At 62.1% G+C, this 20491-nt stretch overlaps 1 protein-coding gene across 3 annotated transcripts; it reads right to left on the bottom strand.

The window, feature by feature from the left end:
* Positions 1-2160: 2160 nt before the first annotated feature.
* On the bottom strand, positions 2161-20324 carry EPS8L2 (EPS8 like 2). Of its 3 annotated transcripts, none has more exons than XM_030333391.1 (21): positions 20241-20324; positions 17602-17708; positions 17462-17517; positions 16634-16698; positions 9665-9826; positions 8937-9086; positions 8790-8869; positions 8567-8709; positions 8420-8490; positions 8141-8267; positions 7828-7916; positions 7292-7366; positions 6939-7087; positions 6687-6819; positions 6413-6525; positions 5076-5181; positions 4293-4406; positions 3835-3907; positions 3497-3677; positions 3261-3393; positions 2161-3111 (listed from the first exon to the last, which is right to left on the bottom strand). In XM_030333391.1, exons 2-21 carry the CDS (start codon positions 17643-17645, stop codon positions 3028-3030), a joined length of 2148 nt encoding a protein of 715 aa, XP_030189251.1. In that variant the 5' UTR covers positions 17646-17708; positions 20241-20324; the 3' UTR covers positions 2161-3027. The 3 variants fall into 3 exon arrangements, with proteins under 3 accessions (XP_030189251.1, XP_030189250.1, XP_030189253.1); XM_030333390.2 differs by lacking the exon at positions 20241-20324 and adding an exon at positions 20113-20144; XM_030333393.1 differs by lacking the exons at positions 17602-17708; positions 20241-20324 and having other exon boundaries at positions 16634-16693; positions 17462-17520.
* Positions 20325-20491: the final 167 nt, after the last annotated feature.

Below are 20491 nucleotides of genomic sequence, written 5' to 3'. Positions count from 1 at the left end.
CTCGCGTTTGCCCAGTCCTCGTCAAGCGTCTAAAAACCCTGGCTTAATCCAGACCCTGAAACCTCACAATACCCCACCTCGCCCGCTCACCCCTCAGACCCCGCTAAGTGTCGACAGGCAGGCGAGCCCCTGTAGCTCGAGATCGAGCCACAGTCACATGGTGGTATCTTGGGGAGCCAGCGCTCGACACACAACGAGCGCATTTCAGCGCAAAACAGGTCCTCTTCAAACAACATGGCGAGAGGAGGGGCATCGACGTGTGTTGTGCAGATCTGGACGCCGGGCTTCGTGCAGGAAGGAAAAGGAAAAGCCTCTTTTTAAATGGCAGGGAAGCCTCCTCACCCCCTGACCGCCCCGTGCGGGCTCAGCCATGGGATGTGAGATCAGCTGTCGGGGAGGGGGAGAGGGGAGCCACGCCGGTCGCGGGAGGGCCACAAAGACGCGCCTGTCCCCGAGACAGAGACGGGCGTTGTCTAAGGAGACGTTCGCTCCAGCGTAGCCGGGCACAGGGCGGATGCCACACGGCAGCCCACCCCCCTTGCCCAGTGTGCCGCTCCTGGCTCCGCCCATGGTCAGACGCTCTGTGGTCCCCACCACCCCTCCAGACCCTCCTCTTCCCCGCTTGGCCAGTCCGGTGTGGGAGGCGAGGAGGTGAGAGGTTAGGGACACAAATCAGGCCAAACCGCATTGGAGTCAGACTCCTCCCCTGCTCTGGGGCCCTAGGCAAGTGGCCTGGCCCCTCAGTGTCTTGTTCTTCAGCCTTGCCTACTTCACAGACACTGAGGTCACCAGGGGGCCAGGGAGGGCGGAGCTCGGACATCCCCAGTCTGGGAGCCCTGGACAGCAGTGCCCTCAGAGCAGAGAGCACAGTGACTCCTCACAGCTGTCCTGATAGCTATGGGACTCTGGGCCCATCACTGCGCTCCCCAGCGCGAAGGCAGTGTCCCCAAAGCCCGTACCATCCTGGTGAAGGCAGAACCCTGCTGGGTGGGGGCAGGGGGCGGGCGAGTGGGGGGACTGGGAGCAGGGGGAGCCCAGGTCCCCACCACTGCTCCAAAGGAGGGGTTCAGCCAAATAGGGCTGTGGGGGGGGGGGGCGTCCAGTCAGAGGCCTATCCCTCCCGGTGGCTCCGGACTGAAGGTAGCTGTGGGTTTCTGGAAGGAGAGCCAACACCCCATCTGATCCCTTTTCCTTCTGCGTACTATTTCCCTGTCTCCCGGGTTCTGCCTGGGAGGATCGACCTTCCTCTCCCAGCCTCGGGTCTGGGGGAGGACCTTCCTCTCCTGGGGTGGAGAGGCCCCAGTGGTCAAGGCTCGGTGGTGGTCCAGAGGGCACGGCAGTCCCAGCTCCTGCTGACCCAGCCCTGCTGCCTAGACCCGGCCCCACATGGCCTGTCCCAGCTGAGAGTTGGGGCTTCTGAGGCCTGAGGGCGGGGCCGGGCTCAGCGCCAGACCCGAAGACAGCCCTCTCCGTCCCCCAACCCCACAGGTACAACCTCTGCCTCCGAGACCCCTGCGGTTGTCCTGCCCGCCACATAGAGACCCCAGGACTGGTCCACCAGCTGCTTGGGGGAAACACGGGTGGAGATGCTCCCCATCCGGCCAGGTACTAGGGTGCCCCCTGGACGCCAAGCACCACAGCACTCAGAGCTGCCAGCAGAGGGCGCCAGAGGCCTCCTCCGAGGGTGGGGCCCATGTGAGCTCAGGTGGGCACTGGCCTGTGGTCAAGTGTCCTGGGGTGCAGAGCGCAGCCCACTGTGTGCTCAGGGACCCCCCCGCTCCTGCGCTGACGCCATCACAGCTGACGGCCAACCCAGTCCCATGTCCGTCCATCCACACCCTCCCCTAGGGTGCCTCCCTCACTCAGCTTTGGGCTGAGATTGGGCCTTCTGGACCCCTGGCCTGAGTCGGGGGTCACGGCCAGCAGAATGGGCAGGGCCCCCCTCAGGCCCTCACCTCCCAGAAACATCCCCCAGGCCCGCTCGGACACGTGTGCAGGCGAGGGGCTCCTGGGCGCACCCCCTGGAGTCCAGGGTAAGTGGCCTCACTTGGGACGTCCACGGCCTGCCCTCTGCCCAGTGGCTCTTACAAAGGGTGCCATTGCAGGGGGGAGCTCCAGGCCCACAGTGACCCCATCCCCACCCGCAGGAGACAGACTGGCTGCGAGCATACTTAACTGGTTTAATGACACGGCCTTTGAACCTTGGTCACCTGTCATCTCTGCAGAGTTCAGGGCTCCAAGACTCACCCCCCGCCCACACAGCACGCAGGGTGAGCCTGGCCTGAGACCCGGTCAGAGAAAGTTCCTTTCTTGGGCTCTGCCTTGGGGGCGGGAGCGGCGTTGGGATGGGGGCGTCGCAGGCCATGCTTGGGTGAGAGCATATCCAGTCCAACCTGGCTCCCCGCTCCCTGAAAGGGTGGAGCCCGCACCCTGCCCCAGGGGAACCTGGGGCCAGCACCCCCCCCCCGGCCACCTTTGGGGAGCGATGCGCTGGGTGGGTGCTGTGGGCAATACCTGGGGGCGAGGCCCCGCTCGGCGCCCGGGGTGGCTGGGGCCTCCTGCCCTTCTGGCCCGCAGCCCATCCACAGGCACGTGAGAAGCAGCAGCCAGGGGCACGAGGTTGGGGCCAGGGTCACAAGCGCCAGGAGGAGCCCCCATGTGAACGGGGCGGGGGGGGGGGGGGCAAGGGATAAGTCCCGGCCGCCGCGTGGGGGTCCTGGGGCCTCAGGGAGGGGGTGGGTCTGAAAGCCGGGAAGGGGGCGGGGCGGGGCTGGAAAGGCCACGGCTCTGGCTTCAGGGGCAGGTGCGTGAGGGGCTGGCATCTCCGGGCGGCTAGTTTGGCGGAACAGGGCCTTGGGGCAGGCAGCCTGGGGGGGGGCCGAGGCGCTGGGGAGCCTGAGGACAGGCCACGTGCCACGAGGCAGGTGAGGCGCCCCCAGCCGCCCCCTACTCCCCGTCCATGATACGAAACATACACACATCCAAAAATAACCCTCCAAGCACTGGGGTGGGCCCTGCCGGCCGGCTCTAGCTGTCCTCCTCCACTCTCCTCTGCGTCTTGGAATGAAACCTGCTCATGAGTTCCTCCAGCTCCGAGCCACCCTGCTGCTTCTGGGGAGGGAGGGGTGCGGCAGCCTCAGCCTAGGGCCCCGCAGGCCAGGGCCCCACGGCCTCCCCCGCGGCAGGCGATCTAGGAGCGCGGGTAGGGGGGCGGCGGCGGCGGGGAGCGAGGGGCCGGGCGGCGTGGGACGCCCACTCACCTCCAGGACCGCCTTCTGCACAGTGAGCTGGCTGTACACGCGGATGCCCTCCTCCCCACACACCTTCTTCAGTTCCTCTTTGTTGAGCGAGAAGAGCTGGGCTCCGGTCAGAATGCCCAGGTTCTCCACGATCCTGGGGCCGGGGGCGGGAGGGGGGTGGGCGTCAGGGCGGGCCCCCCCCCCCAGGTGAAGGCCTCGCGCACCCCCGCGCCACCCCGCCTGCGGGCCCCGCTCACCGCGGGCTGAAGGCCTTGGCTTCCAGCCAGGCGCGGACCTCGTGGGGGTCGGACTCGTAGGTGAGCGGCAGGCCCACGGGCTGGCTGCGCTCCACGCGGAAGTGCCGCTGCGGCTGCGTTTTGATGTTGCTAATCTTCTTGATGAGCTCGTCGTTGACCTCGTCCATGTGGTGGATCAGCTCTGCGGGGGGCGCCCTGCACTCAGGCCCCGCCCGAGCTGATCCTGGGCTCCCCCACACTGGACGGGGACCCTCCTCCCCCTGCCTCCCCCAGGGCACCCCGGGCCCCGGACCCGCACCCGTCCGCCGGCCCTCATCCCCCAGCAGAGCGCCTCTCACCTTCTTTGTTCCCTGCGAAGCTTGGGGGCAGCTTGTGGGTGGGGCTGGCGGGACCCCAGTATTTCAGACTGGCCTGCAAGGGTGGGGGAAAGAGGCGAGCGGGTGGGGGTGCCACCAGCTTCAGCTCCCCCCCTCTCAGGGCCCGGCCAGCAGGGAGGACTCCAGGACTCAGAGCAGGGGGTGGGGTGGGGTGTTTGGGGGGGGCGGTGGGGGGGTGTTTCGTGGGGGGCATGGGGGTGGGGGGTGAAGGATGTGGAGGTGGAGGGTGGGGGGCGTGGGAGTGTTTTCTGGGGGGTGTGGGGTGGGGGGTGAGGGGGCGGGGGTGTTTTGTGGGGGGTGGGGGTGGTGGGATGTTTTGTGGGGGGGGTTGGGGGTGGGATGGCGGGAGGGGGCGTCTCTCCTGAGATGTGGCTGCACCTGCTCCTCCGCGACAGCAAGGTCCCCCTCCTCCCGCTCACCTGCTCTGGGGGGACGTCCTCCAGCCGAGTCTCGTCCAGGATGCTGCAAGGCACGTAGCCGGCCTGGCCACTGCGATTCCGAAGCTTCCACCACTGGTGGCCATCTTCCAGCACCTGTGGGCACCCCTTCCTCTCGTCACGGGCACCAGCGCAGGGGGCGGGAACCCCTCTTTACAGGTGCGCCAGAGAGAGTTCTAGGCGTCTCTAAGCTCAGCCTCCCCCCAGTCCTATGGGGCTGCCATGAGCCGCCCCTAGGAGCCCCCGCCCTGCCCAGCCTTCCATCCCACCCACGCGGCTACCTCCCCCCACCCCGCTGCAGCGGCCTCCTGCAAGGTGCCTCTAGCCTTGTGCGTGTAGATCACCCCCCCCCCCGCCCGCTCCACTTTCTGTCCCCCAGCGGATGGCCTGGATTCACGACTGGCACCAGATGGAGGGGGCCTCAAGGGGGCTCCAGGGCCGGGTGTGAATGACGAACCCTGGCTGAGTTGGAGGGTCCCCCAGATGGCCACAGGGAAGGCCCATCCTCCAGCATGAGCCCCGCCTAGCCAAGCACAGGGGCCCCTGGGCCCCCTCTGAGAGACCCAAGACCGGGAAGCCTTTCAGCCAGGCTGTCTGGGGGGGGGGGGGGGCGGCGCGGGCAGGCTGCGGGCCCGGACTGGAGTCTGGGGGTCGGGATCCCGGGGACGGGGTGGGACGGACGTGCCACGGGCCGGCATCAGGCAGCCTGGCTGCTGCGTGCGGTCCCCCCCGCCCCGCCCTCCCACGGCCCAGGCTCCTGCTCACCTCCAGGACCTCGTCCTTGAGCACTGACAGCTCGTTGGCATTCCGGGCCGTGAAATCATAGAGGATCCTGACGTACTTGGCCATGGCCGGTGCAGGTTCGTAGCCCCTGCGCGGAACAGGAGGGCTGAGGCCCAGGGCTGGGCCCGGGGAGCAGCTTCGCAGGTGCGTGCTGCTCCGCTCGGCTCTCTGAGGGCGCAGAGGAGACAGGCTGAGGCGCGTCAGCCGGGAACAGAAACTGTGACAGCCCCAGAGCGCCCGGGGCCCCACGCGGAGGTGGGGGCCGTGCAGCGGGGTGGGACGCCGGGGCCTGTGGGCACAGCAAGGCCCGCCCCGGCCCAGCCCACGTCAGGGGTCTCCGGGCCCGGCCCCCCAGGGGAACCAGAGCCAGACCCGTACCCGAGAAATGACAGGGCACCGCCGCGCCTGGGAGCAGCTGATCACCGAGGGGGGGCGGTCGGTACGGCACAGAGGACTGCCCACGAGCTGCAGGGGCGCGGGGTGAGGGGCTGCCCTGACCGAGGGCGTTCCGGCCGCAGCAAGGAGCTGGCCTGCGGCTGCCCCCGGGCCGGGCTGTCCCCCCCCCCGGTCAGTCTGGGCCGCCGCCTCCTCACACAGCCGTGGGCCTCGGGACACCATGCAGGCGAGGGGGCCGAGGCTGACGTGGCTCCGGAGCCAGGACTGGCCGGACTGGAGACCAGACGATGAAAATGTGTCTTCCAGGGTGGCCCCGGGCGGGGCACCGAGGACCTCAAGCTGCCGGTGTGCCGCGGAGAGGGGCGTGCTCGTTTAAGGTACAGGTTTCGGCCCCCTCCCCCTCCTGAAACCGAATCCTGGGATCTGGCAGGGTGACGAGCATCGCAGACACATCCGGGGCCAGGAGTGGGAACAGAAAGGAGGAGGTGGGGGAGGAAGGGACGGGAGTCCCCCAGGCCCTGAGTCTGTTGAAGGGTGTGTGGGGGGGGGGCGGGGAGAACGACCGTCCGTAGCTCAGACCTTCAGTCTCCTCTCTGGCTCTGAGGTTAAGCCTAAATCAGTGCCAACGAGGTGACAGGGATTGGTGACCTCACTTAAGTTTGGCGCCTTAGTAAACTTCTAACGGCAATTCTGAAACGCACGCGAGAAGACGCAGAAAAGGATGATGGCTTAGGCTGATGAGTTTATGGCTAGTTTGGGATGTGTTCTAAAGTTAGAAGGAAAACCTGGTTCTAGTTTGGAAAAACGGTATTTTGAACAGCACGAACAAAACATTTGCCGCCACCTGGTGGCAGCATACTCACGTCAGAATCTCCGCATTTCTAGGAGTGAGTGCCACACTCTCGTTTTTAAGAGGAACTTACCTGTGAGCGTGCGGGGAGCTGACTGGCGGGAGGACGTCCACCGGAGGTGTGGGCTCAGGTACGAGGCTGTGTTTTGGGGAGTTTCGAAAGGACAGTCGGCTCACTGGAGTCGGCTGTGGGGAAGAAGGACCACCTGGGCTTGGCATGGGGTGAGGGCCAGGGTACGGAGGCGTGGTGAGGGCAGTGGACAGAGGTGGGCTGAAGAGGTGAGCACTGACTGGTGGAGGACGCAGATGGCCAGCGGCGCTGGGGGGGGGGCTGTGGGTGCTCTGACCTCGTCATCTGGGGCAGACGCCAGCCCCTCCACTTCCCAGGGAGCCTCCTGCAGCACATCCAGGGGTGGCTCCCAGCCGCTGTGGAACTTGGGCACGTAGAGGGGTACCTGCGGCTCCCGTGGCCACTCAGAGCTGGGGGTGGGAGGTCCTGGGGGTGAGCTACGCCCACCCACTGGAGCCCAGCCCACCCGCCAAGTTCGCACCCCACGCCCTGCATCACCCCTCCCCGCGCTCCCCGCCTGCTGACGCACCGGGGGCGCGTCCATGTCTCCCCCAGTGACTCCCACAGCGTCGTCTCCTTGGGGACTAGGTGGCCTCTCAGGAAGCCCACGGCGTCGCGGGAGAGCACGGGGCTGGTGACGGAGCATGCGATGTCTGGGCCCCCACAGGTGCTGACGATCTGGGGCACAGTGGGGTTCAGAGAGGGCCCTGCCCACCGGCCCCCAACCCCAGCTCGCTCACTTGCAGCACCACAGGCCAGCACGCTCGCAGCGTGGACGCGTGGCCCCAGCTGCCTGCCCGAGGTGGGCACTTGCGTCCCCCCACCTTCGGCCGGGGCAAACCACCCCGGGGCCCTGCTCCCCACCCCCCCAGCCCCAGGCACCAGGTCTAGCGGTCCAAAGAGGAAGTGCACCAGTTCCGCAGCGCTGGGGTTCTGGATGTGCTTCTGCAGCTTGGCCTGGGGCGGGGGGCACACAGATGGGCGGGGGGATGGCGTCGGGGATAAGGGTGACAAGGACCCGGGCCCCCCCGATGCCGGCACAGAGGAACAGGACGTGGGGGCAGACAGACGGGGGGATGGCGTCGGGGATAAGGGTGGCAAGGACCCGGGCCCCCCCGATGCCGGCACAGAGGAACAGGACGTGGGGGCAGACAGACGGGGGGATGGCGTCGGGGATAAGGGTGGCAAGGACCCGGGCCCCCCCGATGCCGGCACAGAGGAACAGGACGTGGGGGCAGACAGACGGGGGGATGGCGTCGGGGATAAGGGTGGCAAGGACCCGGGACCCCCCGATGCCGGCACAGAGGAACAGGACGTGGGGGCAGACAGACGGGGGGATGGCGTCGGGGATAAGGGTGGCAAGGACCCGGGCCCCCCCGATGTCGGCACAGAGGGTGGGAAAGAGTTAGTGTACTCACAAGCAGGTTGATAGCCAGCTTGATTTTCTGGAAACAGTCAACAAACTCGGCCTCCGAGGGGGGCCGTGCCCGGAGCGTAAGGACGCCCTCTGGAATGTGGGGCAGTGCCTATGAACCTGGCTGGCCCGGTCACTGCCCCCAGCAGCCACCCGGCAGCCACCTGCTCAGACCGGACCTCTTGCAGCCCGGTAGCCACCTGTCCCCGTGACCACTATCCATCCGCCTCAGCCGCGCCGCGCTCTCTCCATCCTCTCAGGCATCCCCCCAACCCCAGCCGCTGTCCCCTCCGGCCTCCACCCCACCCCCTCCGCACCTGCTGGCCCCTTCTTCCCCTTCTTCTTCCCCCTCTTGCGCTGGTTCAGCTGTTTGAAAGCCTCGGCCGCCTTCTGCAGCCGAGCCACGAACCACTCGATGTCGTCCAGGGCGCAGTTGAGGATTTGCTGGGGTCAGAGCGGAGGCAGGGGTCAGTCTGAGGCGCCCCCACCAGCTGCAGGGACAGTCCCACGCACTGTCTCTTGGTCCCTGGCCTCGGGGAGGAGGTGGCTGCTGGCTGGGGGCTGGCCGGAATGGGGGCTCGGGCCGCGAGACCCACCGTTTCCTTCTCTATCTTCTGGGCCAGCACAGCCCGCGGCTCCTCGTCCTGCGACTCCCGACGGCGGAAGCCTGGATGCGGGAGGCAGAGTCAGGTGCCACCGACGGCGGCCGCCCCCTCCCGCTCCCTCCGGCTCCCTCCGCGTACTCGGCTCGCCGAGGGGCACGGGCGGGCCCACTCGGTTCTTGCTGGACGGAGAGTCACCGCCGTGGCGCTGGAAGGGGATGGGGGCTGGGCCCTTGGGGGCGGGCAGGACCGACTGCCGCTGCCGGATCTTCTCCCGGTGGCCCCTGCAGTGGGGGGCAGAGGCCCGCTCAGCCCGGCCCCGCCGCCCACCCGGCCCTGCCCGCCGCCGCGCTCCCGCACCTACTTCAGGGTCTGCGGCCGCATCTTCTTCCCCAGACGGCAGTCGGCCAGCGCGCTCTCGATGTCCTCGTGCACGAGCTCCGCCTGGCGGGACGGGGCGTCAGGCCGGCTCGGGACCCCGCCCCCGCCCCGGCCGCCGCCCCCTCCTCACCTCCACCTCGTCGCAGTAGAAGAAGTGGATGTCGGGCTTGCTCTGCTCCGAGTCCTGGCACACGAGCAGCAGCACGGACGGGTACCGCAGCTGGTCCAGCACCGTCTGGCTGTGCCGCACGGTGGGCAGCGGGAAGTTCTCCAGCTCTTCCTGGGAGGCAGGGGGCTCGGGTGTGGGCTCGGCGGTGCCTCAGGGTCGCGACCCCCACTCGTGACTCGAGCGCGGGCACCGCCGCGGACGCGCGCTCCCAGCCCCGGGGGCGCGGTGCGGGGGCGCGGTGCCCGGGGCGCGGGCGTGAGTGGCGAGCCCGGCCCGTGGGGGGCGCCCGCGGACACAGACGCACACAGGAGGGGCGTGGCGCCGACGCAGACCCAGGCACGGACTCTGCCAGGCCGTGGCCACAGCCGTGGCACGCCGGACCCCCGGACATAGCCAGGCCCTGTGTTGGCGCGGCGGGTGGACGGGCTCTTGCCAGGGGTGGACGAGGCGCTGCTGTTGGGCCACGGCTCCCCCGGATGCTCGGCCCCGCCCAGGTCTCCCTGCCCTGCCTGCGGCCCCGCGCCCTACCCAGCCTGCCCCGCCCCCGCAGGAGCCCCGCCCCCAACGCAGGCCCCGCCCCGCGGGAGGCTCCGCCCCCAGATGGAGCCACCACCCCCTCCCCGCGCGCCCCGCCCGGAGGCCCCGCTGAGCGGCTGGGCCGTGTCCCTGCGGCCCTGCCACCACCGCACCTGGGACTCCACGTCCAGCAGCCGCAGTGACTGGTCGTTGACCTGCAGCAGCATCTCCTGCGTCCAGACCTTCTCCTTGGAGCTCAGCTGCACCAGTTTCCGGATGGCGTCCTCCACGGACGCGATGGCCTCACTCTTGTCCATGATGAACGTGGCCAGGTGCTGGGGACGGGCGGGGGAGTCACTCTGGGGAGAGCCCTCCTAGTGCCCAGAACCAGGGCCGAGGGGTTGCACCCCGGGGGCCTGAGGGGTCATGCCCAACCCTGGGAGCCTGGGGTGGGGGGGCGGACATCCCTGCCCGGGGGGGTCTGAAGAGACACAGCCCTACCTTAAGGGGAGGTCTCTGCTCTGCCTTCGTGGATGTCCGTGGGGGCCGCGGACATGCCCTGATAAAACCCTTGGGAGTCCTACACAGACGATCCCTCACCCTTCCCCACCTCCTGTAGCTGGGCTCCAGGAACGCTAGCCTCCCTGCTCCCCAGAAGACCTGGTTCGGGGTCACCGCGGGGCCTTTGCATGGTCTGTCCCCACCTTGCCTCCCCTACTCTTCTCCAGCTCTCTTTTCCTTCAGGGCTCTGCTCAGACCTGCTGTTCCTGCCTGGCCACGGCATCACTCCAGCTCCTGGCCTGCCTTGTCTTTATTGACCACGATCCGACATTATGCTGAACATGATGTGCTCCTTTGTTTCTTTTCTGGCTGCTGGGTTCACTGCTATCTCCCCAGTGCCAGGGACAGTGGCTGGCACACAGTGGGCCCTCAGTGAACATGCTGGAATGGCCATGTGGGGAGCTCATGTGGGGTGGGTCTTGGGGACTCTTGGCCAGCCAAGCCCTCCCTTTCCAGGGACCCTCCTCCTTCCTCTGTCTCCAAGACTGACCCAGGCTCCTCCTCCCTCCAGACTGCCCCATGTGTCCCACCGCTGAAGTCAGTCAACAATGCTTCGACAGTCGGGGAAACACTATATTAAATTCTAGGCAGTCAAGACCCAGCTACAAAAGTGCTAGAAGAAAATACTGGATGATTCCTGAAGATCTCAGAAAGGCCTTCTTCACAGAGGGACTTCCCTAAGCAAGGAAGAAAATCCAGATGCCCAGAAGAAAAGACCGAAAAATGTGACTTAATCTGCTTGGGAAAAACAAACAAACAAACAACCATATACGAAGTAAAAAAAAAAAAAAAAAAATTGGGAAAAACAGATGTAATAGATATAGCGAAGGCTAGTTTTCTTAATATTTATAAAGACCACTATGCATTACAGTGACAGCTCTTACTTGTTCAAGGCTCTACTTTGTTAAGCAAAGTTATTAAGAATACCAATGATAAATGAATACACGAATGAAAAAGATCTGTGACTAAGTAAAATAGTAACACCCCGGTAGAAAAATTGGCAAAAGACACGAACCGAGAGTCTCCAGGAAAACCAACATAACTTTTTAATATAGGAGACTGCATACTATCTCAATAAAATAATCGTGAGTGCAAGTCTGACACTACTACTTCTGAAATGAATCGACTGCTGAACGTTTTACTTTTTTTTTCTTCAAGTTTATCTATTTTGAGAGAGGGAGGGAAGAGAGAAACCCCAAGCAGAGCTGGACGTGAGGCTCGAACTCACAGACCATCAGGTCATGACCTGAGCCAAAATCGCGAGTCGGATGCGTGACCGACTGAGCCCCCCAGGTGCACTGTTTTACCTCTTCTATTGCCCGGCACTGACGGGTCCTTGCGGGTCACATGTGCAGGTTAACTGTGCAGAAGTGGGATCCCCACCCTGCATGCGCCAGGTGCTCTGGGGAGAAGCCCAGGACACCTGGAAAGGCGAACGCACTCCCTTGTCACAACTCAGATAACCTGAACACGCGTGCAACGTGGCACGGGCACCGGGCTGCTCCCTGCAGCACTGAGTGTGACAAGAAAGGGTGGTCCCAACCTACGTGAGCATCAGCAGTCAGAGGGATCAGTGGGCAGCGGGACACAAGGCTGGCCGTCCGCGGGAGGCAGGGTGAGCCCCAAAGCACACGTTGTTAGCAAAACCCGCACAACCAAACCAAATAAAGCCACGCACCCGGCCGCAAAACAAGTCTAGCATTTCGATGGAAACCCCGCACAGTGCGCTCTCTGACCATCGTGGTGGTAAAATAAAAAATCAGTACCATTTGATAACTAGAAAACCCTCAAATAATTGGAAATTCGGCAACACGCTCCTACATAACAACCGATGGGTGAACGAAGGCACGAGAGAAATAAGAAAATACTCGAGAGACAAACGAAAACGAAAACACAGCACAGCACAACGTAGAGACACAGCACGAGCAGCGGGCGGGGGCGTTTGGAGCTGCAAATGCTCACACGGTCCCCAGGGAAGGGCAGAAGGTGTTCCGAACTGAATGACAATAAAGGCATGGGCATCAGACTTGCAGGATTTCGCTAAAGGAGCTCATGGAGGGGGACGTACAGCTGTAAATGAATATTAGAAAAGAAGGGATGTTTGGGGCACCTGGAGGGCTCGGTTGGTTGAGCGTCTGACCTCGGCTCAGGTCATGATCTCACAGTTTGTCAGTTCGATCCCCGAGTCGGGCCGGCTGCCGTCAGCACGGAGCCTGCTTCGGACCCTCTGCCCTCGCCCCCCCTCTCTCTGTCCCTCCTCCGCCTTGCATATGCTCTCTCTCTCTCTCTCTCAAAAATAAATAAACATTGGGCGCCTGGGTGGCTCAGTTAAGTGTTTGACTTCAGCTCAGGTTATGATCTCGTGCTCCGTGGGTTCGAGCCCCATGTCAGGCTCTGTGCTGATGGCTTAGAGCCCGGAGCCTGCTTTGGATTCTGTGTCTCCCTCTCTCTCTGCCCTTCCCCAGCTTGTGCTCTTTCTCCCTCTCTCAAAAATAAATAAACATTAAAATAAATAAATAAACGTTCAAAAAGAAGAAATATTTAATATCAGTGATATAAGCATTTCCTTTAAGAAACTGGAAAAGGACAAATAAAACCCAGAGTAAGTGGAAGGAAGGAAATTAAGAGCAGAAACCAACAAAGTAGTAAACAAACAATAGAGAAAAATCAACAAAGCCCAAATTTGGTTCTGAAAAGATTAATGAAAGTGATAAACCCTAGCAAGATTGATCAAGGGGCGGGGGAAGAGAAAACACTAATTATCAATAACCAAAAAAAAAAAAAAAAAAAGTAGCGTCTGTGTGGTTCAGTTAAGTGTCCAACTCTTGATTTTGGCTCAGGTCATGATCCCAAGGTCATAGGATCGAGCCCTGCACTGGCCTCTTCACTGACATCTTGGAGCCTGCTTGGGATTCTCTCTCTCCCTCTCTCTCTCTCTGCCCCTCCCCTGCTCTCATGTTCGAACTCTCTCACTCTGTAAAAAAAAAAAAAAAAAAAAAAATCTGGGGCACCTGAGTGGCTCAGTCGGTTAAGCATCCGACTTTGGCTCAGGTCATGCTCTCACAGTCTGTGAGTTCAAGCCCCACGTTGGGCTCTGTGCTGACAGCTTGGAGCCTGGAGCCTGCTTCGGATTCTGTGTCTCCCTCTCTCTCTGTTCCTCCCCTGCTCTCACTCTGTCTCTCTCTCAAAAATAAATAAAGATTTAAAAAATTTTTAAAAATCTATCTAGAGATATGTGTGCACTCTAGAAAAAAAATATAATATATATATATGCATGTACTCTCATGCTCTTTAAAAAATATATTCATATATATAACCTTTCTTTCCCACAAAGAAAACCTTGCATTTAGAGGGCCTCATAAGTGAATCCTATCAAATACTTAAGCAAGAGATAAAAACAATCTTTCACAAATTCTTTCCGAAAACCAAGGAGGAGGGAACACTTTCTCACTCACTTTTCTAAGGCCACCATAATTCTAACACCAAAACCTGTCAAGGCTTTGCAGTAAAAGAAAAATTACAGACCAACATCTCTAACAGAACATTAATGCGAAAACAAAATATTAGCGAATTCGTGCATCAACACATAAAAAGAGTAACACACATGCACACATGAAGTCTGTCCCGGAAACGCGAGGTCGGTTCAACATTCGAAAAAATCCTATCAGTGTGACTGACTTACGTTAACAGTGGTGAATACATCTCTGTAGATTCAGAGACAGCATTTGACAAAGTTCAACACCTTCCACGATGAAAGTTCTCAGCAAACAAAGAATGGAAAAGAGCTTCCTCGGTAATAGGACGTATCTACAAAAATATAGCATATACAATGGGGAAATCCTGGATCTTTTCTTCTAAAATTGGACACAGGGCAAAGATGTCCACTCTGCTGCTTTTACTCAGTACTGTGCTGGTGATCCTGGCCGGGGCAATGAGCTACGAAAAGTAACGTGGCTCCGAATAAGGTATTAGGCGCTGTATTTCAGACAACCTGATTGGATACAGAGTAAATTTGAAGGATCTACAAGCAAATCACTAAAACAAGTAAGTGAATTCAGCGTCTCAGCACACTCAGTCCCTGCACACAAGTTCAAAGGTTCCTCCGTGCGCTAGGCACAGCCAATTGGAAAATGGCTTTAAAAGAAAAACCAGTACCATTTACAACAGTGTCGACAAGCCAAATACCCGAGGAGTGTTTTAACAAAAGACACGCAAGTCCTCGGCGGTGGCAACAACAAACGCTCCGAGAGAAGTCAGACAAGCCACTGATACGGGACGAGATCCCGCGTCCACAGGCGGGAAAGACCCGGGATCATTTAGATGTCAATTCGCGCTACGTGGATTCAGAGGTTTGACTCAATGCCGGTGAAAACTCTAGCGGGCTTTTCTGGGGGCGGGGGATTGAAATGCACAGTTTGATTCTAAAAGGTAAAAGCAAGCACAAAGATCTTGGAAAAGTCGAGAACGTCTTGAGGAAAATATAAAGTTGGAGGGCTCACGTTGCCTGATTTCAAGATTGATAATACAGCTGCTGCTGCAAGTGAGACACCGTGAGGCAAAGGGGTCCGTGGACAGATCCGTCCACATTCAGCTAAACACTTCTTGACAAGGGCACCAAGCAAGTCAACCTCCGGGAGGAGGACAGTCTTCTCAGTATGGCTGCACATTTGCTACAGGGAAAAACTTACCCTTAAGTCTCATACCCAAAAACTAATTTCAAATGGATCATAGACCTGAGTGTAAAAGCCTCAACTCTGGAGTTTCTAGAAGAAAACACAGGAAGAGATCTTCAGAGCCTTGGGTCAGGCAATGACCACTCCCCACCCTCAAAAAAAATAAATAAATAAAAACCCAAGAAAACAGCCCTGACCATAAGAAAAAGTGGATATGGTTGGATATCATCAAAATTAAACACTTCCGCTCCTCGAAAGACAGGTCAAATCCACAAGCCAGACTGGGAGAAAATATTTCTCACCCACACACCTGACGATGTGCGCAAACGCCTCCTCGCGGTCCAGAAGGCGGATGTGTACACGCAGGTGGACAGAACGGACCATAGGAAGGGTCCCCAGGGGTGGGGCACGGCTGGTGGAGATGCCCCCCCCCCGCCACTGCAGCCTACGGCACAGACTTGTTCTACACGTGCGCTTTCTTGAAATAAGTTTACTGAGCAGAACAAAGTGTTATAAGCTATATGAATTCAGTTATGGGAAGGGAGGGATTCTCCAAAAAGTAAAGCTTCAGGGATGTAGGAGAGCAGTGTTGTTGACAGTGGGGAAGACTGACCACCGGGGTCAGCACGACTGAGCTCTGGGGTAATGGAGCTGTTGTGTCCTGACCACGGTGGCACTGACTGCAACAGAACCGCCCCCCGCCCCCCTCAGCGTCACTGTACGCTAACTTAGAGGCTTGAGCAGCCCCCCACTGCCAGGGTGGGTCTGATCTTGCCCCCACCTCCCACCCTCTCTCTGTGCCTTGGCTTTCTCGTCTGGGAGGGCCAGGCCAGACCACTCACTCCCCCAGCCTTGCTGACTGCTGGGTGGGCAGGAGGGGTGCCCCTGGGCTGGGGTCTTTCCACAGGCTAGCTTGGACCAAAGTCCGGAAGGGCTGGGAGTCCCCAGTGGCATAGATGATGGCTCACCAAGGACGGCAAAGTCCCCACGACCCCGAGAGAGGCGGCTGAGCTGCCTGGGAAGGAAGGGGACGCGCTGACCTGCCCTCACTAGGTACCCTGCCCTTGGGCCCTGGGCCAGCAGCAGCCACCAGCGTGGCAGGGAGGGCTGCTCCCTCAACACAGCCCAATTCAAGAACCTAGGGACTCCCAATGTCTCTGCAGACCCGTTGTATAGACCAGGAACCTGAGCTCAGAAAGTAGTGACACGCCCGGCTTCTGTGGGTGTGAGGGGGTTCTGTGTGCGTGTGGGGGTCTTCATCTTGCTGGTCCAGGGCCCCCCTTCCTGGTCCAAGCTCTTCCTTCCTGGTCCAGGGCCACCCCCCTTCCTCCCTTCTCAGCCATTCTCAGCCCTGTTGTCCTACAGGTTTGGACAGTGGCTAGGAACCAGGAAGGTCACTTAAAAAACATATTTCCGGAGTTCTAAGTGTGAATCAAAACTGACCTAGAGTAAAAACCTTCCTGAGCTGGCAGCTGGTCTTAAGTTCAGTTAACCAGTCTGGCCTCTCGCCGAGCCCATCAGAACTGGCCATGCCAGGCTTTCTCTGCAGAAGCTCAGGAAGTGTGTCTTTGTCCCGCCTAATGCCTCCTAATCTAGTTCCTTGTTTGGGGGCCAGGATGGCCAGTTTCCCTCCAGCAGGTTTTCCCATCCGAGCGTTGCCGAACAGCACCCGAGGCTTGTCCCTGCCTGGCCTGTGTTGGCCACCGGCATCTCCCCTCCCCTGACATAGCTCCAGGGCTCCTGTGTCCCCCAGACTGTCACCTTCCCAGGACTGGAGGACAGGCGTGGGGCAGTCCTTGGCTCTGGCTGCCCGCTGTGGGTGTCAGAAGCTGGGCTGACCCCTTCCCTCTGTGCCTCAGTTCCCACACCTGCCCAGGGACCGGAGTGCTCCTCAGGGGCTGGCCTCACCTGGACATGGTACTGGGAGGTCTCATGCATGATGATGTTGGAGTTGGAGTACTTCTTCCTCTGTTCTGAGCAGGGAGCCACCGGTCACTCACCCCAGAGGGCAGGACCCACAGCCCCTAGTTCAGGTGGGACTGCACTCCCAGGTTGGGCCACAGGGAGGGCCAAATGGAGGCGAGGGGTGCTGCCACCAGAAAGGACTCAAGGGTATGAGATGTGAGTGAGCCCCCCCCCCCCCAGGATGGTCCCTGCCTAGGAAAGGACCCCCAGCTCAGAGCAGTGATAGGGGTCTGTCCTTGAGGGGTGCAGGAGTCTCAACAACTCCTCCCATGGAGGCCCCTTGCCAACCTTCCTGGGAAGGGGTCCAATCCAGGGCTTCCCCCAACTCCCAGAGCTGCCTGCCAACATCTCCCGGCCCCTCCCTGGCGCTCCTGACTTTCCAGACAGGGCACCGAGTCCAAAGGCACAAGTGTGTGTCTGCGGGGAGGGGCAGAGTCGGGGGAGGTCCTGGCTGGCCAGGCCCCGCCCCCGCGGAGCAGACACCTGGCCTCCACCCAGCCTGAACCCCGCCCCCCTGGGCTATCTGGTTGCAGCGAGGAGGGCGGCCGAATCAATATTGATGGTTCCTGAATTATTAGTAAAGGCCTCTCTCCTTACGGTGAGGGAGGGAGGGGCCTGAGCAGCTAGCTGTTGCTTAATTAGGGTCCGGGGGCCTCCTTCGGGCACCCAGGGCTCACGTGCCTCTCCCCTGGTGCCCCAGCCCCAGCACAGCCTGGGGGGAGGGGAGTGGGCGAGACCCCACGGCCACGTCCGTCCAGGAGACTCACTCACCAAACAGGTCCTTGGCACTCATCTTGGCCACACCGTCCGACCGGCCCAGGCTGCCGCTGCAGGGGAGGGGCGCCGTGAGGGCGAGGCCCACACCGCACCCCTCCCTGGGGACTGCTCCGCAGGTGGGGGTGGGGACTCACTTGGCAGCACCGGGGCAGCAGCTCACGGACCCCAGCTGGCTCATGGCGTCCTCGGTCGTGGCTGGCGATGGGGGGTGATGGAGGCCTGTGCGGCCTGGGTCCAAGGCCTAGTGGACAGGGTAGCCGAGCTGACACCTCACTGGGGCCTGGTCAGTGGCTTCAGGGCTCCCAGGGCGCGGCTTGGTCTCCTGGAGCTCCACCCAACGCAGGTCCAGAGGCTGCAGCCCTGGCGTCCTGGCCAGATTCCCCAGTGTGCTTGGGCGGGGTGTCCTCAGGGAGCGGAGCCCTGCCTCCTGGATGTGGCAGGACCTCCCAGCCCATGTCCCAGCTGTCAGACGTGTGCCCCTATCTCACTCCAGACCCTCGGTCCTCCACAGGGAGCCCCAGGGCGGGCCAGTAGAGGGGTCCCACTCCCGAGGCTATCTGGCGTGGGGCTGCAAGGACAGTGTCCTGGTGATTCTGAGACGGGACTGGGGGAGGAACCACCTTCCAAGCAGAGGGAATGCATGTTCAAAGGCCCTGAATCAGGTGGGAGCCAACATGAGAGGACAGCAGCACAGGATGAGACTGAGTCTGGGATGGGGTTGGGGGGAAGGTGTGGCCCTGAGGACCCAGAACCCAGTCCAGAGGGAGCCCACCCTCAGGGGGGTGAGCAGAGCCTGGCATCCCTGGGCCAGGCTAACATGTCCTATGGTGTCTGTGCCCCATGGGGACCTCTGACAAGACTGTCCCTCTGTGGGGGGTTCAGTATTGGGGGTCTGCTGGAGTGGGTACTCATAGGCCAGGAGTGCTGGTACCTGGGGGTGGGGAGCACCCTAGGACTTTCTGGTTTGATCAGGTCCCACCTATGAGGAGGGCTTCCAGGAGGTGTGAGGGGTCTGGGGGCTTCGGATCACCCCTTCCCATGTGCCACTGAGGGTCCTGGCTCTCTCAGGATGGGTGGGAGTAGGGGTTTGGTCAGATTCCTCTGACCATCCGCCCGTGGAGAATGTCCGGAATGCTCATGACCTCAGTGAGTGAGCCAAGTGTTTGCTTAATGGAATTCCTGATGGGCTGAGCCAAGGGCACTGGGCACGTGTGTCCAGGTACACACACACCTGGGCAAAATCCAGGCCTCTGGGCACACACAGACAAGCACAGGTTGACACATGGCCCTTCTCCTTGGGGAGCCTAGGCTGGGAACACTGTGGCCTTCACCTCCCTGGAGCAGGGCGGCGGGGGGCCTCAGCAGGGCCAGCCAAAGAGCTGAGTCCAGGAGCTGGCATCTGGGTTGGGGAGCAGCTGGGGGAGGGGCCGCCTACGGGCCCATTCCAGTCAGCTGACCGGGGCAGGGGAGCTGGGCAACCCCAAGGGAACCGGACAACACCTGGGGCCCAGGCTGCACTTTGGTTTTACTGCGGCCATTTTCCGGGTGCAAAGGGAAGGCCAAGCAGGGTGCCTGGCTGGGCCGTGGAGGAGGCCCGAGCAGGGCAGGGAGGGTGGAGGCACCAGCCCCAAGTTCAAATTCCAGCTCGCGCAGGCAGGCCAAGTGACCTTGGGGAGGAGTCGGCTTAAAGCCCAGAGGAAGCTGGGCGGAGCCCTGGAACGGGGGACCCCCCCCAGGCGCTGGCCGTGCTGGGGTCTGGGAGCTACAGGCTGGGGAGGGCCCAACCAGGTTGGTAAGCAGGGACAGGCCTGGGAAGCCCGAGTGGGGGAGGAGTGGGCTTAAGGCTCACTGGGGAGGCAGGCACAGAGGACCCAACAGACAGGGCCAGGGGAGTGACGAGCCACTGAGGCCCTGTTCTAGGCAGGCATCAGGAGAGGCCTGGGCAGGGCCCTGGAGGGGTGGGGGGAGAGTGCAGAGGTGGGGAAGGAGAGACGTCACCAGCTGGGCCCCGGCTCCCAGCGCTGCTGGGGCCACCTCCACCTGGAGTGGGGGCAGAGGTGGTTTGTGGGTGCGCCTGAGAAGCACCTCAAGCCTGCCTACCCTCCTCCCCTGCCACCAGGGACACCTTCATGCACAGGGACCACCCCAGGCCAGCCTGGCCCAGGGAGAAGGGACCCAGGGTAGCCTCAGGCGGGGCACCGGCAGGCCCCTGCAACACAGCACCCAGCCTCCTCCTCCCTGAAACTCCCACACCCCTTGACCCAGAGCCTGACCCTAGCCTGATGTTTCCTTCTCGCTCAGACACCCAGGAAGTGCCTCCTGACCTGACAAACAGAGAGCCACTGGCTCACCTCTGTCTGGTGTCTGGCCGCCAAGGAGGCCCAGCCTGTCCCGTGGAAGGGGGGGGGGGGTTGGGGGAGGAAGGGGTTTGGGGAGGAAGGGGTTCCCCCCCCAAGCCCGGGGCTGGGAGGGGGCCGGCTGACTCAGGTCACCGCCGCCGCCCCAGGACCAGGCGGGGCAGACCAGGCCGCAACGGCACCGGGCTCCTTGGCCGCAGGTTCGGCTCAGCGCTCTCGCACCCCGTTGCCCCTGGCGCCCCGGCCCGGCCCAAGGACTCAGGCCAGAGCCTCCAGTTTCCTGGCTACCTGGGGAAACTGAGGCCGAGCCGGACCGCCGTCCGTTCGCGGGGCTCCTGGGTCGCTCCTTGGCCAAAGCGCGGGCGGCTGCCCGGCAGATCGGGGTGCGCTGGGTGGGAAACCGTGGGGGCGCTCACCTGCTGCTCCCGGCCCCGTGCCCGCGCCGCCGGTGGGTGCCCTGGTCCGCGCGTCCCTCCGCACGTCTGTCGTCTCCTCGCCTCGGCGCCCAGGCTCGGGCAGCGGGAGGGACGCGCGGCTGGGCCGGGCCGGGGCGGGGCCGCGAGGAGGAACCCGAGCGGCAGGTTAGAGACCCGGGAGCCGGCGGGTGCGGGGGGAGGGGTGGGGACAGGACGAGGACGCCCCGCCTCTCCGGCTCGGCCCCGCCCCC

The sequence above is a fragment of the Lynx canadensis genome, chromosome D1 (genome assembly GCF_007474595.2).
Source record: "Lynx canadensis isolate LIC74 chromosome D1, mLynCan4.pri.v2, whole genome shotgun sequence".
In the NCBI taxonomy this organism is placed as follows: Eukaryota; Metazoa; Chordata; class Mammalia; order Carnivora; family Felidae; genus Lynx; species Lynx canadensis.
The sequence above is the reverse complement of the archived record's forward strand: the minus strand, read 5'-3'. Positions and strand labels throughout refer to the sequence as shown.

Coding starts and splice junctions, on each gene's coding strand:
- EPS8L2 (XM_030333391.1), bottom strand. CDS start 17,645: ATGAGCCAGCTGGGGTCCGTGAGCTGCTGCCCCGGTGCTGCCAA. Junction 16,699..17,461: donor GAGTGCCAAGGACCTGTTTG/GTGAGTGAGTCT, acceptor CTCCCTGCTCAG/AACAGAGGAAGAAGTACTCC. Junction 8,491..8,566: donor CGTGCCCCTCGGCGAGCCGA/GTACGCGGAGGG, acceptor TCCCGCATCCAG/GCTTCCGCCGTCGGGAGTCG.